At 30.7% G+C, this 17,429-nt stretch overlaps 1 protein-coding gene across 1 annotated transcript; it reads left to right on the plus strand.

The window, feature by feature from the left end:
* The first annotated feature begins 1,095 nt into the window (after positions 1–1,095).
* Positions 1,096–16,210, plus strand: LOC107444935 (uncharacterized). Its single transcript, XM_071183508.1, has 6 exons — positions 1,096–1,456; positions 4,286–4,569; positions 6,960–7,171; positions 9,156–9,344; positions 10,838–11,110; positions 15,172–16,210. The coding sequence occupies exons 1-6, from the start codon at positions 1,403–1,405 to the stop codon at positions 16,164–16,166; spliced, it is 2,007 nt and encodes a 668-aa protein (XP_071039609.1). The 5' UTR covers positions 1,096–1,402; the 3' UTR covers positions 16,167–16,210.
* Positions 16,211–17,429: the final 1,219 nt, after the last annotated feature.

Here is a 17,429-nt window from a genome sequence, read left to right on the forward strand (position 1 = left end):
AGCTCTAATGAGAAATACATTAAGTACTGCTATTACTATCATGAAAACTAATTACAACAAAACATTCATACGATACATTAGTAATAACACATTTGTTGTGCGCAAGGTCAGTAAAATAACACGCATCAAAATTTCAACAGCGTGTTGTTAAAGCGTGTTACAATCCTGACGTTCTATACATTTAGATACAAAAGTAATAATGGATGTAAATATTTTCCCTCGTAACAATGTATTTATTTATAATTATATATTAACTTGTAAATAACTGTAGGTATTAAATGTTTTAGTGTCGTCAATTTGCTTCGTATTTAGTCATCCAAAATTGCATACTGTAGGAAGACTAAACACCTTCCCTTACTGGTGATGTGAACACGCCTACCTTGAAAAAAAAACTCTTACTTCGATTGGAACACGCCTACTTCGATGGATGGTTTACATTGAACAATTGACTTGCTACTTGTGACTGCGATATTATCCACCTCCTTGCGCTGTTGCTACTCAGTCTCGATCACACACAACGTCGGCCTGTATACACTGGACTGCTAATGGCAACACAGCAAGCAAAAGTACAGTGGTCTTAATATAGCTCTCCCGGCTTCTTACAAAGCAGCAATGAATCAACTAGTGGTAGACCGTTCATCGAATTCTATCACTGATGAAATTCTGGTGGGGGAGTATTGTAGTATATCTACCACTAAAAAAATACCATTCCAATTCACTAGTACATAAGACATGTTAATGTTACGAGACTTTATCAGAAAGTAAAATATTCTGTCGTTCGCTACTTCAAATCTAAATAATAAATCTGACTCCAACTTTTAGTAAAAAAGAACAACATTTTATTTACATAATAATTTTCAGACGATCATTTCTTGTTCCACAAAAAGAAGAATAAAAACGTTGCCATAACAACTCAACAGTTTTAAAAGAAATCAAAAGTTAGCTTTTAGCTTACATAAAAAGTAATTAACAACTTTTAACAGTTAACTCGATTCTATGCTGGGGTACCTTTTCATAGAGGAAGGTTGACATTGTCGTTAACTCCTCATTATACAAAGATAATACATTGAACTAATAATCGTATGCTAGATCGCGGGCACATCATGATACATTAGACATTAGTTTATACATAACAATAATAACCATACGATACACTAGTAATCATAATATGTAATACATAATTTCAACATTGCACTAAGAATAATCGATCAGTTACTGTAGTAGCAACTGATAGGAAGAAGTTTCATTTCCAAGTAAAAATTTGTGTTAAACAACTGGTTGCCGTTAACAATCACGATATTACGGCACTTGATTGAATGATATAAGCAAGTGATATAGTTCAGCCTCTGACTCGTGATGATCAGTAATATTTATAAAACGATTATGGGTAAATAGTTTAAAAATGTTTTTCCAAATAAATAATACATATAGAGCGATATTATTCTTTATCTCATTGGTAAGATTTATGAATTATATCGAATTGTTAATTTTTTTCAATGTTCTCATATTTACCATTTTAAGAAGGTTTTGTCATATTTAAAGCATTTCATTATAAAATAATAAAATTAAAAAAACTGAATAAACCCTAACAAACTGTAAACAACATCACCATTGCAATTTTTACACAATAAATTTAAAAGATGTAACGTTTCCCAAAGATGTTGAAAAATGGGCAAAACTTTTAGCAGCCTCAAATTTTGTTCACGAAAATCCACATTTTGATTGCTCAAAGCTAAGTTTTTATTCAAATAACACTGTCGTAATGAAAATAAATAACTGAACCACAAAATGGAAAAATATTTTAAATATTAGTATGTATTTATCTTTTTCTAAAGAAATCGCCAATTTCACCTGTAAATACTTTACAATAACAGAGTTCATCGAAGTCGCTGTTTAAGTGTCTTAAACTTAACCATTTGAAGCAGATATTTTATTAAACATATTTTTTATACATTTTTTATTATTTTGTATTAATTTAGGTCAAGATAAGAGAAAATTATATTTAGAATTTTAACAATTTATGATATTTACAGCATGAAATTCTGGTGACTTTTTCTGGTTTTTAAATTTTGCACTTATTTAGATGTACTTATTATTAGTAATAATATAACCGCAAATTTTCTATTGTTTCCACTTATATTAGACCTTAGAGAAACAATTTTTCCTCATTAAAATTAATTTAATTTAAAAAATCTATTCTCGATAAATTTTTGAATATGACTGATTCTTTTTTTTTTTCAAAATACTTTAATGGATAATATTTTTTGAACAAATATAATTCCCATAATCTAACAGATTATTTTCTCCGTAACTATTAGATTATTTTTTATAATTCAAAAATACCAAAATATATTTTTTGCAACGAACTCTCAGTCAATGGCTTAGAAATATTTTAAAAGTTTTTTTATATATATTTTTATGTACATATATAATTTTATTGAATTTAACAGTCTGTCCTGCTTAATCAAAAGGAATGGAAATAATATAATTTTTTAATAAAGCTGATTCTATTATACAAATAAAGAGACTGATAATTTTGATTTGATCATAAAATTTCAGTTACACATATTTATTCTCTTTTAAATAATCTTAGTGCAGTATTACCACATCTGGCTGTTATGCCAATAAACCTAAACAGTCAATTGAATAACTATTTGCATTTGTAACATGTAAGAAGATCCCGATAACGGCATTTTTGACTACCATTCTAATAAATCAGGAGCGAGATTTCAGAAATACTTTATATAATTATTTCCAAAACACTTTTTTCACTTACAGTAAATATTTTTTTTCCAATTACCAATTATAGATTTTTCCATGCAAAAAAATGCAGTACAGGTTTCAGAAACATTTTAAATCAGCTAAAAACTTACCACAATTTTTGAATGATTCATCTGACCGATCGTTTGGCTTGGCGGAATCTGTTGAATTTTTACTCCTAATTTAAATATACGGGTGCTTAAAATGTATGGAAATAGTAAAATATGTTGAGAAATTCACACCGGGATCATAAATCTAAAAATTTAAGTATAAAATGCATCCAAAAGCTGCATTCAGTAACACCAATCACGCCCCCCCCCAACTTCTCTTACTGGGGAAGGGTCGCAATTCAACTTCAAAATCCGAAATAGGAAGCCCTATTTTCATTGCAGATTTGCATTTTCCAGGGAAAAAAATACACTAATTTTACATACAGGTTGTAGTATTTTGGTTCATAGATAACGCTATAACTGCAAAGTGAAGAGGCCGTGAAAATTATTAAAAATGAAGATTACATCAAAAAATACATATCAGATCAAAAAATATGATAAGCTTGTTTGATATTTTTAAATATCTATCTAATGGCACAAAACTTGACCCTCTCCCCCTAATTAGGCCCCACTCCCCTAGAGATTACGAAACAGCAAGCAATTCCTTATAGGAAATGACTGTTTCTTATATTTTGTAGTTGAAGAACATGAGCGATGTTGGTAGAGAGTCTGCCCCCCCCCCCCCCCNCCCCCCCCCCCCAATGATTAGAAATCGCTAAAACTCCCCCTCAATATTTCAGACAAATAAAGAAAAGAATCATTAATGACTTTAAAAATCCATCCAATTTAAAAATAAGAAAGAAATACAAAAAATTAATCTTTTTTACTGGTATTTAACGGGTATAAGAATTTTTTTTTTCTTATGTGCGAAATTTAGAGAAAATTATGACACTGTATTTTAATTTCGTTCCCCTCACAATTGGACCCCTAATGACACGCATAGAGAAAGGTAGGGGATGCACGTCAGCATTATTCATGAAGCAAATACAACAAGCAGAATATATTTTCGTTTTCAGAATTTGAAACCAGAAATAAAATATTATATTTATCACAACAAAATAGAAATTTCGACTCTTCGAGTTTGCAACACTTTGTCTCAATTTTTGTTATCTCGTATTATTAATTCATTTTTCCTCAGTAGTTGGAAAAATTTTTTGCCCGAAAATGGCTTCGAAATTTACACAATTTAGATTAGAAAAATGTCAGTTTCAGAAATGGGCCCTTAACTTAAAAAAATATATATATAATAATAATAATAAATAATTTAAGGAATACCGGGCAATGATACTTTACCAAGTCCCAGCATCAGGACACGAAAAAAGAGTATCATTAAAGAAGAGTATTTCGAAAATTCCAGCAATTTTTTTATTTCTGATCTGATGTGTAATTTTGAAATATTTCTTCGTTTCTATCTTTCTTCGGACACATTGTTCAAAATATAAGATAAAATAACAATTAAAGAATGGTTCATTTAGATGTGGATAATCACTCTATTCTTTGGCATCTGGCTAATGGTCTCTATTAATTCCTCACCTGCCGACACGCCGTCATCCTCAGATGATATGGATGATTTCTATCATGAGCTTAAAGATATGTTCCAACAATACATTAAAGAATTCCCAAGTCACGTTCAACAAAATCAAGAGGCTCAACAAATCGGAACAAGTACTCCACAAATCGAAACAACAGAAAGGTTCGAATTTGTAACCAAACTAAAACGAGATAGCTCTGCAGCAGAAGGACATGCTCTAAAGGGAAAGTAAGCTTTCTGAAACTTTTTTTAAAAATCATACTACATTTACAAGCTCATCATGTCGATCACCAAATAATTTAATTATAATAATATTTTGGAGCCTATTTGAATGCAATTGGAAGAAAAAAAAACACCAAATTAATATAAAATTAAGATCTTTTAGATACCTGAATAAAAATACCAGCTCAAAGAACACGAACTGGAGCTTCGTAAAGGGGAAGCACACCCGGCGGCGTTCAGTAACATTTCCGAACGTGGGCTGTTACACATTTCTCAATGTAAAAAAGAAAAGTAGTTATCTTCTTATTTTCTGACGTAACGAAATTAACTGCTAGCAGAACTTAAAAAACGTAAATTGTCATAACTTTGTTCCAAATCTAAACAAAAATAATATTTGATAAAACTTTTGAGGCGTGCTTGTTCCTCTTACACAAAGAAACAATCAGAGCTCGCTATGTAATATATTTAGGTACCTCTTTCCTGGCTTCAAATATCAACAAGGTAAATATTACAAAATGAAATACTTAAGAGATTCCATCACCCATCACGCGTCGTCCATTTTAAATGTGCCACCTATCATCGAAGTCATCCCAAGGAAGGCATACATGGAACCAGATGCTGATGTCAGACACATTCATGAAACAGATGGTCTCAAGAAAGAGAATCATATGACACCTGAAAAAACATCAATAATAATAAATTGCTTTTACTTCTTAGTTGAAATATTCTGAATCCAAGATACGACACTCTTCGTCAGGGAGCCGGGATGGATCAGGGTAAAGAGCGTTTGCCTTCCAACGCGGTGAATCAGGTTCGAATCCTAGCGATGACTAGTCCATACGAATTCCCCATCCGGCTTGCACCGACCACAGTGCTGAAGTAACGCAAAACCGGATTAGTTCCATCAAAAAGTCCTTCACGAAGGCAAATTTCTCCCAATACTTGATCCAGGAATCCCCTTGTCTTCTGGATCGGGTTTAAAATTACAAGGCAGCGGAGTTGAACATTGGTAGCAGCAAACTCAAAATTGGGTCGGCTGTTCAATGAGGGTTATAAAAGTTTTTGTCAGGGGGAAGAGGACAGGGACACTTAGAATGATATTAAAAACAAGTGATTTCTATTTTTAGTTGAAATATTTTACTGCCGCATTTTTATTATCAGGAAACCTTACCTTTTCTTGTTCGCAACCTATCTTTCTCGGATTCGACACGATCGCCCGACATATACAAAAAAAATTTCTAATTTAACTGTGAACCAAAAGATTCATCCATTATATTGTTTGATCCCAAGGAAACGCAAAATTAGCTCAACCTTTAAATTATTCACACACAATTTAACCGATATTTTGTTTAATCACATAGTCTAATACGTAAGTGCCACGACCAGAAATTCGTTCTACTTGTAAAGTGAACTAAAGGCGCTTCCTTGGAAGAGGGAACCAGGAAACACTTTTAATTCATTTTCTAAAAACATTTCATTTCTAAAAAAGGTAGGTACTTTCATTTAAAATATTAATCATATAATCATTTTAAATATTAAGTTCCATTTTATGGAGTAAGGTCCGTAGAAATATAACGTAAGCATCTAACGAGGAGAGGAGGTTGTGATTTGCTTAATGTTTGCTGATAAGGAAGGAGGTACGGTATGGACAATATTTTACGTAAGACATTAAATTCTCCTTATTTTCAAAATTTTCTTAAGAAAGCAAAAAAAAAATTATCAGAAAGATGACACATAAAAAGTGTAATGAAAGTTAAATTGGAGGAAAGAAAGAAAAATGGAGAAAACAACAATTCAATTGGAGAAAGCAATATTCAGAGGTCAACAGTTTCCAACTCAAAAGAACACCACCAAAGTTTCTTAAAGAATATTGTACTCAAAATTTTATTTTTAAACGTTAATTTTTTAAAACAAAAAATTTGTTTAATACAAAGAGTAACATCTTTTTTTATTAGAATTTCATCTTTAACTTAGTTAAGTTAAAGTTAAAGAAAGAAATAGGGAGGAGGGGTGATGTATTTTTCTTGCATAAGCATGGGAGCTCACATGTTCTATATGTTGCTATATGTTCTATATGTGTTGCCGTGTTGCTAATTTTCGTGTCCGTGTTGCTAATTTTCGTTGACCTGCGGAGGTTAAAATTACCAAAAATATGCTTATTTAACACTAGAATGGCCCCAGTAATAGTTAAAAAAATTCAATTTCCGTATTTATGTGGGAATAACATAGGCATAAAATTTCTTAAAACTATTTCTAACAAATGCAACTCATGAATGTTATGAATAAAACTAATTTTAAAAACATTTAAAAAATATTAGATGATATTTTTCGCATTATTTTGTAAAGAGATTGATAGAGATTGATTGAGAGAGACTGAGAGATTGATTTACTTATAGGGAACAGCAATCTGGCTTGTCACCTCTATACCCTTGTGATCGATATGATATTGACACACACACCTGTGTGAATATTCGTCAAATTGGTACAACACTAACACTTGGTGTGAAAATAGAAGACGATGAAAGCCGAAATAAATATAGAATTAGATGGTACCGTCATTTTAAAAGGCGACAATCACTCTTCGACTTAAGAGAAGAACTAGAAAAAGGTTTAGATTATTTTTTTCCTTAAAAATTATTCAAGTAAAAAATATTACCGTGGTGACTCATCATATAGAGCATTTGCCTCCCAATGAGGTGACCCAGGTTCGAATTCCAGCGATTTAATTTGTTGATACGAACTCTGCTACCGGCTCGGTCCGGCCACAGTGCTGATGCAAAATAGCCCTAGTGGTAGACGGATCATGGGTTATTATCCCTTTGACGTCATGGGAAGTTTTAGTTTTTTCCCTCTCCATGTAACGCAAATAAGGGTTAGTTTCGTCAAGTGCTCGACGAAGGCAATTTTCTTCTGGATTGGGTTCGAAATTACAAGGCTGAGAAATTGAACATTGGTTGTCAGTAGTCATAAACTCAAAATTGGGTCGGCTGTGCAACGATGATTATAAAATAAAATAAAATAAATAAATAAAAATAAAGTAAAATGTTAAATATTTAATAGCGTAAATGCGTTTAAGATTTTTACTTTCGCCATACAGATGTATCAGGAGAGAAGACACATTTAAAAACTCTCAGGGACAGCTCAACAATGGCACATAATAAATCAATGAACACAATACAAGTAATTGCCCATCCACCAGAAATTTTTCCTTGAAATCCCTTAAAATTTTACAAAATGCGTGTAACCTTAATATACGTGCGATTTTTTTATTTTTTATTTGTATGTTTAAATCAAAACAGATTGTTACATTTCTTACTCTTTTTATTAACTAATACTGATTACTGTTTCTAATACTAATAATATTGAAATCTGCGCAACCAAAAAATAAAAAAATGAAATAAAGTTTTAAAAAATGACCCTTGAAAAGGAAAAAAAAAATTTGATAAAAATAATTATTACATTTCTGACAATTTTTTTTTTTAAAAATGTGTTTGTCTTATAATAAGACAAATATTTGTTTAGATTGTTTTAAAATAATTTTAAGCTTTTAATTCTCCACAAATCCTTAAATGCTCCTATCGTCTAAAAAACTATATGTCGCGAGTTACTCATACAAAATTAAATATTTATTCGTTCATACACATGTACATTAAGCCTTTAAATTTTCAAACAGTTTTGTATCCGTAAAGAATAACTATTTTCAGTAAAGCTGGAGTGTTTAGACCGCTGGAATAATAAAAGAATTAACCTAAACAAGGGCACTTTGGGCACATTACTTTCATAATAAAACACATTATCACCCACCGCCAATAATCAGCTTCTAATGTCTCTTAAAAAATTATGTGATTTAGATACTGCAAAAAGCAAAAAAAAATTTCCTCGCTTTAGTTCGTGGGAAAACGTTGTTTTAAGATTTTTATGTTCTCTTATTATAACAAATCATTTTATCACAAATTTCTATTTTAAATGGAAACAACATCAATAAAAAAAACAATAATAAATACAGCACATTAATCAATACGATGAGAAATAAGCAAAATTAATAAGTAATCTTTGAAGTTCTATTGGCTGATATAGAACGAATTTTTGGTTGCTTCAGTACCAATGTTAGTTACGTAACGATTCATTTTTCTTTCCCCAGTCGAGAGACACAAAATGTGCAGATTAAACTCCTTAAATATAAAAACATTACTTTATTTTCAGTTTGTTTCCAAAATTTTCTACCAGAATTAATTTCTTAGAAAGAAAACTAATTTAAAAAAAAAAAAAGTAAATTCGTCATATAATAACATAAATTACTTGATGAAAGCCATAATAATTTTTTAAATCTAGTAATTTCATAAAATAAATGGTTTTTTACACTATATTTGTGCATGATAGAGGTTTTGAACAGTTAAGATTAATTTTAAAGGCAAGAAAAAATGGATATATCTATAAGCCATGAGATTCCGCCAGATAAAAATTAATTAGTTTAAAATAAAGAAATTTTGTGTCAATTTTTGTTTTAATGATAAGAAAATATATGATAAGAAAAAAGTTTGATGCCATACCCTAATTGTGTAACCCCTAATTGTGTATTTACATTTCTTTAGGCAAATCTCCATGGAACATAAATATTGGAGGCAATAATAATGAGCTGAGAATATCACCCATCACAGAAACAGACTTCAACTACAATTTTTTCATTGCCGTGGCCGAGAGTATCTCCACCAATAACAAAAAACGTGAGAAACGGAAACAGAAAATGACTATAAAATTTCACATAGATCCTATCCATATCGGTAAAAGCTTCATTTTCGAAACAATAACTTTTGGTACCTACTAATTAATTTAAAACAAAAAAATAATATTTGTCTCCAACAGTCTGAAAAAATAATATTAATAATGAAGTTATATTTTCACTCCTCTAAATTTAATAAATTTTAAATCCTATTTTCAACGTTCCTACTATTTTAAGTTTTTGAATAAAATATGCAACATAATTTTCCAATTATTCGTAATAAAATCGTGCATAATATTCTTCTCACTATTTTGCATGTTTAATATTATTGAAAATTAATAATGCGCATCAGTATATCAATAAATGAAATAAAAACTGATAAAATACAACGATTTCGAAGCAAAATGTAATGCAGGAAATCTATTTCAGTTTTTAAAAATGTTTATCATCTATGTCACTTTAAAACCATAAATATAATAACTCTTTTAATAATATTTAACTGTTCAAACATTTTAGGACTACTGTGAAAATTATACGACTTATTTTCTTTAACATTAAAAACGCTGAAAATATATTTAGTTTTCTATTTAAGAAAAAACTTTGCGAACTTAATTTTTTTTAATTGGTTCTTATTTTATAATGAAAAGTGACATACAGGTATATCAAGAAATAATTATAGAAATTTTTTAAAATAAGTTTTTTTTTTTTAAAGTCTAAAACATGCTAAGCGCTAATCATTATAAAAAAAAGGCGCTATTAATTTTAAAAAAAAAAACTAAACATATTATTTGAAAAAGGAGATCTGACCACAAACAAAAATGCTTGTTTACATACATTTAAAAAAAGTCAGAAGAACTCATGATGAAAAACGGTGTGAGAACGAAGTGTAAATCTCGAATTTCTTAAGCATCGTTGAAGAATTATGGTCTGTCTATGGAAATAACTTCCCTTGCCATGAGTTGTCTGAGACAGTGGCGTTGGCTATAGTTATCCATTTCATGTAGGCATGTTGAGTATATTTAAGGGTGTTGAGTGTGTTATCGGTGAGAGAAAGGGAACCACAGGAGAGAGAAACTCCCCTCTTTTAAATCCGCTATTTCTTGTTTCCATAGCAACAGACGGCCTTATGGCGAAGGGAATTCTTTCTACAGACAAACTATAAAGGATGTTTTATAATCACCACCCTTAACCCCTCCTACAGAACGTTAAAAAGGTGTTAACGAGCGTTACATATTAACGTTAAAGGGAAGCAGTTAAAAGGATGTTAACAGACCAGGATATGTCCTAAACATGTTTTTAATCATCTTCATTTAATTTTCGCAAGTAAGCTAGTGTTAGATATTTACTTTACTCGCCACCATCTTTCGAAACTTAATCAATCCATTCTGGAATGATATCAAAAATAATATTAGTCTTCATATTTTTCATGTTTTCCAGTCTATGCAATTAAATTGACCAAAAAAAAAACCTTCTTATATTTTACTTTCTATAAATTGTTAATTGTTTCTTCACTTTCTATAAATTGTTTCATAAGATATGGATTATTCATTTTAGACATGGGAGTTTTGTATCCCGGAGAAGAGCTTGTGATTTATGCCAAAGCTTTCATGGAATTACCTGTAGATTCCATTGTTCTTGAATGGTCACTCAGTAATGCTGATTTCACTACCAGATATGACTTACCCAGTAACATGAAAGTCAATGTCGATGGAAGTTCAGTGATGGTTAAGGAATTGAGAACATCCATCGATAGAATTCTGACATGTTCAGTTTTTACGAACAGAAATATATTCGTGGCGAGAAGAAACTTTCTCTTTAGAAAAATCGGTAAGTTCACATGAACTTACAACTTCAACACCTAATCAGGGTCTTAACAGTTGTAAGAGCCTGTAAGTTGCCAATCAGGATAATCGAATAGCTCTTGAACGTTTTCTTTCGATTTTAAGGTCAGATTTATGTCGAAGAATTAATGGCTATTTATTATTTATTAATGGTTTTATACATAAATGTCTTCAGCAAAGCCGTACGTAAAGTGGGAAAGGGACATTTATTCTTCACATTCAAAATTCCTTGGGAAAAAAATTTGTGTTAATATTTAATTAATTCTTTTAAAAGAAAACTGCAGGGAATTCTCTTTTATGTGTGTAAGAAACTGGAGCCGCGGTCTGGGGTTCGATCCCAAAGGCGGCTTGAAACCCACCTAGCTTCAGATCGATGGATGCAAGCTTGTCTGGTAAGTAAAGGTAGCCTGAGCACAAAGCTGACCACATTCTCATAATCAAGTTTATAGTCATGAAATTGTTGAGCCTTGAACTCTATGATCCCCCAGGCCAGGGATGGGCAAACTACGGCCCGCGGGCCAACTGTGGCCCACCGGAAGATTTTATGCCGATCAGATTAAGTTGCCGATCAGTGGCAAATATAAACAACGTACATACATTTTCTTGTCGACTTTGTTGAAAGCTATTTATGCTCTTTCTTTTTTAACAAAGTACTGATGACCTTTTTACTTTGTCTATTTTTTGTTCCACAAAACATAAATTGATGGAAATAGTTAGCGCTGACAGCTTCAATTTGTAAAATGTTGAAAGCAGAAGTTCTTTATAGAATAGCCGTAGATGGGCTCTAAATAGCGTTTGTCTTTCTCGAGGAGCAGACTTATGGAATCTAATATAGGTGAATTGTACTTCACATGTGGCATTCAATTTACAACGAGCAGACAATCTAACGATCATCTGAAGCAGTTGTTTCTAAATATGCCCAAAGTTTGAGTTTTACAAATCATTACCAAAGGCTAATTTCCAAAATCTAATATTCCATGCCCAGAAAATCCATGCTAGCTATGTTTGCTTAATCCTATATACGTAAACAAGAGTTTTCAATTATGAACCATAGAAAAAATCTTTTCAGAAGTAGACTAACAGACAAGGATTTAGCCTCTTGCCTTAAAATAAGTGCATCTCACTTCGACCCTCAATATAAGGAACTTTTAAAAATGTAATCGCAGTTTCATTCATCTCACTAAATATTTAAATTAAAACTTGTACATCGCTTTTTTTTTCTTTTAAATTTTGAAGTTTTTACTTGTCCCACCAAAAAAAAATTTTCTCGATTTTTGGCCCTCAACCAAAAAAGTTTGCCCATCCCGGTCAACAACGGGTTGTTGCGCAAAGTTCGTTACTTTACTGTCTTTAAAAACCACGATTTTTAAAAAAGGCTTTTTAAAAATTCTACAAAAATTGAAAATTTTACTTTTTATTTCGTAGATAGAGGAATTTTTTTTTTTTTTTTTGATGATTCGAAAAAAAGTTATTTAAAACAAGAAAACTATTATCTAACGAATCAATTGTATTCAAATATTAATCATTACTTTTATTTTACCCTGAAAGTACAACTCCTGAATATAGTGTTTTCTATATCGCAAATTCAAAATGAACCTTAAAAATTTTTTTTTAAAGGAACAACTATACAATATTGGTTACCATTAGGAGTTTTACATCCTATATTTTAAATTTGAGCTTGTGAGGATTGAATTCAATTTAAATTGTTTGGTTACTCTTTGGAGACACTTTATAGAATATGCCATGGTACAAGTGGTAAAATTGTTTAAGTACGTTCACCAACTCATGGGACAAAGTTAGTTTTGGCATACTAAATATTAAAGAACTGCTGTTTTCAAAAACTCTAAGTTCACCAAAAGCTACTTGCACGTTATTTTACAATTTGGTGATAAAAAAAAGCTCTTTCGGTGTATTAAAATTGAAAGAAAAAATTAATTATGTTCACACTTAATGGCGCGCATCTAAATGAAATTACATAACATTTCAAAGAAAACGTAATAAGTTTCGTTATGATTTTTGATTTATAATGTCTCTTATATTTAAAGATAATATTTAAATAAGAAATTTAAGACAAATGTGATTCTAAAGCAGAATATATAATTAACTAGTGGGCTGCGCCCCCTGCTCGCTAACGCTCGCCAACCCCCGAAAATTGCTACGCAATCTTATATGGTTTGCTTCGCAAACCGAGCTCGCTTCGCTCGCTACTAACTTGGGTGCAATCCAATGCACAAAATTCTAGGAATTCAAAACAATCATTCAAATCCATATAAAAAAAACTTTTTTTTAAAAAAATTACATCTTTTTAGTAAATACTAAGTCATTAAAATAAATTTGAATTCAAATAAATGACATGTAATTCGTTAAACCTCTTAGAAATACGCTATATTATAATTCGTGATATAAATCAAAAATCGTCAAATAAATTCGTAATATATAAATTCGTGAAAAAAGCGCTTTCGACAAAATACTAAAATGGAGATCTATCGACACAGACTACTCACTTCTGCCTAGCTTAATAGTATGAGATTGACGCAGCTGATGCTCTCTGGTTATTTCAGTTTCCATTTTTAAAAGCGCTATATGTTGAGCCACCTCAGCTAGATTTGGCATGTGACATTTTTAGCGGCAATCATTGGTCGATTCGCCGTGTAAGAGAAATAGTAACGTAAACAAAACAAAGCAAACGTTGCCACCGGCGGAAAAGAAATACAGCCAAAATTAGGAAGCCACGTAAGAGAATTATATATATTAGATTTTGTCTGCCAGGAAATGAGCTACAAGCAATAGCTTCGTACAAACATATTAAAAAACATTCTTTGTCTCTCTAGAGGGAAAAACATTTCTTGACTGCTCAAATCCTTTAATAGTTTTTAACTATTATCACAGAGCTTGAAAATACAGCTGGAAACAATATGAGATAAAAATGCAATATGAGCAAAATAATATGATTTATTACAACTCCCTATTATTATTTTCCTAACTTCACTACACAACTTTACCTTAATGCAAAGTAGTTCCAAAAAAAACTATAAAATTCTATGATTTAAGTATTTGTCTGATGAAGTAATGAAGACCGTTATTTATTTATTTATTTTTATAGAAACATTACAAAAAGACTGACAAAACACACCTCATAAGAGTGAGAAAAAAATGGGCATAAACAATTTTAAAAGGGAACAAAGAATTGATAAAAGCTTTATTTTGGTATATATACTGCATAGTTTTCAAGTAATAAATATCCCTCCATCCCAAAAAATAATAATAAATAGATAAACAAATAAAAAAAATTTAAACATTATTGACAGGAAAGGGAAGTCTTGTTTTGCTTTATTTAGCCAAAATCCTGTACAAAATAGCCTTATTAGTTAGGATTTATTTTTAAGTACATATTTGTAGAATTGATTTGGTAGACTACTTCCTTTCCAAGATATCCATATCTGACTTCGCATTTGGAGTTACGTTCATATTTTAATGTATAAAGTACGAAATAACATCGATTGCTATTGTTAAGCAGGAATACTTGTTCAAAAAACTAAGAATTACTTGAAAGTAAAGTTTTTTTTTTCAATTTCTTTCTTGGCGTAAATAAAATACATAATAAATAAATACATAATATTATTAACATAGATAAAAGTTAGAAACATTATTTAAAAAATCAAAGATCGAGAAATAATGCTTGAAAGTTTTCATTAAACCAGTTATTTTTAATCATGAAAATTTGCACAAGCCGTATTTTTTCATTTTGATCTTTTAATCATAGGATAAATCAACTGGAATAAAATTCTCTGGAATTTATTGTTTTCCCAAAGTACTATCAATTTAAGTATTGAATAAAACTTCCTTTAAGAAAATAAAAAAAGAAGAAAATCCTTTAATATTTTTATCACTTTAAAAATTAAGTAAATTTCACAAACACACTTCCCATGTTGTCTCTCCAACCTTTCATCTTTCTTAATTTCTTTGTACTATAAGATGCATCTAACTTGTTTAAAGCTATTAAATACACGTGTATGAAATATAAGTGTGTCTTTCACTAATTTTTAGGACAAGAAAGTGGTCGAAATTTTGATTTAAGGCAGAGTTATAAACGTCGTCGTAAAAGAAGCTACGATAATGAAGGATTTCTTGAAAATGAAGATATCCACGGAAACTTAAAAAAATACGAAAGAAGTAACGATGACAGTGAGCCAGACAAGGAAAATCAATACCGTAATGAAGATGACCGAAAATTCCTCAAATCATCTTTATATCATCCTACTCGGGAATCACAGTCATTATTTTATGCCAGAGAAAATGATGATGCCTATGGTGGTGGCTCCAGAAAGAGAATGACAGACGATGATACAAAATATTATGATGGTGATTCCGACAAAAGAATGACAGGTGATAACACAAAATATTATAGTGGTGATTCCGATAGAAGAATGTTGGATGATAACAACAATCATTATGATGAGGATTCCGATGTAAGTATTACCAATGATAACACAAAATATTATAGTGATGATTCCGATAGAAAAATTACTGATAACAATAATCAAGAAAATGGTGTCCTAAAAAACAAAGATTCTGATCTTCAAATAATACTTAAGCACTCCAGTTACCGTTCACGTCGAGCTCATTCACCTCACTCGTACATTAAGGATCACTCCTCCAAAAAGCACCCAAAAGACGTTTCTGTTTACAAGGGAAAAGATTTCGATAGCTCTTATGCTGAAGATAAAGGCAGAGAAGAGAATAGCTATTCGCTTGAAGATGATGATGAAAGTAGTAAAGATATTCAGTTAAAGGGACTCATACAGAAAGCTAATTCTCTGGTACATTCACCCAAAGAAAAAACGAATCTCGATTCGAATTTAGAGTCGGGCGATGATAGAGCACCAACCTTCGACGATCTTGAATCCATTCTCATCTCTGATTGCAGTAGAGATTCGGAATGCAGCGTACATGCTACATGCCAGAAAAACGACAAAGGCAAGCACTTCTGCCGATGTTCATCTCACTATAAAGGAAACGGCATATTTTGCTGGCGTATGTAATAAATAAAACGAAAATTTCAAATAAACAAAACAAAAAATAAATAATTAAATAAGAGTAAAAAAAAAAAAATAAGAATATGAATTTAATCTATTTACGATCATGCAAGTCAAATACGTGTATTGATTTTTATTTATTTATTTTTGTATCATTTCATATCTAACCACAGATGGAGGATTTGTGATTTATTTATTTTAGGGCGGGTTGAATATGAAGAAAAGAATTAATAAAAATGGGGAAAAAATGACAGGAAAAAAGAAGGGATTTAAATTACATTGAAAAAAAAAAGTTTATATTTATGCATTCTGGAAATCGTCGATAAAATAATATACACATGGGCTGCCAAACGCTAATCGGGAGCCGCAGTTAAGTAGAGAAGTTACAGATTGTACTTAAAAAGTAAGAGTTTAAATCACAAAAAAAGTAAGAAATATGCTTACATCAAAAAATAAATCATTCTTTTTAAAATATTAAAGTGACAGTCCCTTCAATATACGCAATGGTAACGCCGTTTAATCCACTTTTCAAAACGTGGAGAAAAGCCTTTTAGCCCGCCAGGATGTGTATTAAATTTTCTGTCATGGAGCTTCTCCTTAAACGTCAGAAACAAACATAAATTAGCTATTACATTTTAATGTTAGAACGCTATGGTCACTAATTATCTGTGTGGAAAATAAATTGATGCTCTTAAATGTAAAAGAGAAACGGTTAGTTTAATGAAGCCTTTTACTAAGTTTCTAGCTAAAAAGTATTAAGTTTACAAATTAAACTTAATAGGCATATTAAGGCTACAGTGGACCCTTAAAATGGTAAAAATTGATGAAAATATCGAAAAAAATTTTTTTAACGTTTTTGATTGCTTTCTTGCTAGTTTTATAAGCTGAAATCATTTTTTTTTTCATTTTTTGATGGATTATAAGCTAGTTTCGTTTTCCAATCAGGATGCCACGTCCCCTTACATTTGATACTGAAAGCGAAACTAAATAGCAAATGCGTTTTTACCAACCAAAAAGATACATTTTTTCAGAGGATTTTTGAACTTTTATTTTCAACAGTATTTATTAACTGTATCCGTGATTGTTCATTATCGCACATTGTTTGTTGACATTTCAAATTCGTTAGATTTTCGAATTGTTTTATCATTCTTCAAATACAAAACAGCTTTTTTCAAAGCTAATTACTGTTTATTACGCTTTTATTTTGATTTTAATTGTTTTGTTAGATTTGTTATTACGTTTTCATCGTTAATTACTTGTTTTTTTTAA

This window comes from Parasteatoda tepidariorum, chromosome 1, assembly GCF_043381705.1.
Source record: "Parasteatoda tepidariorum isolate YZ-2023 chromosome 1, CAS_Ptep_4.0, whole genome shotgun sequence".
Lineage (NCBI taxonomy): Eukaryota > Metazoa > Arthropoda > Arachnida > Araneae > Theridiidae > Parasteatoda > Parasteatoda tepidariorum.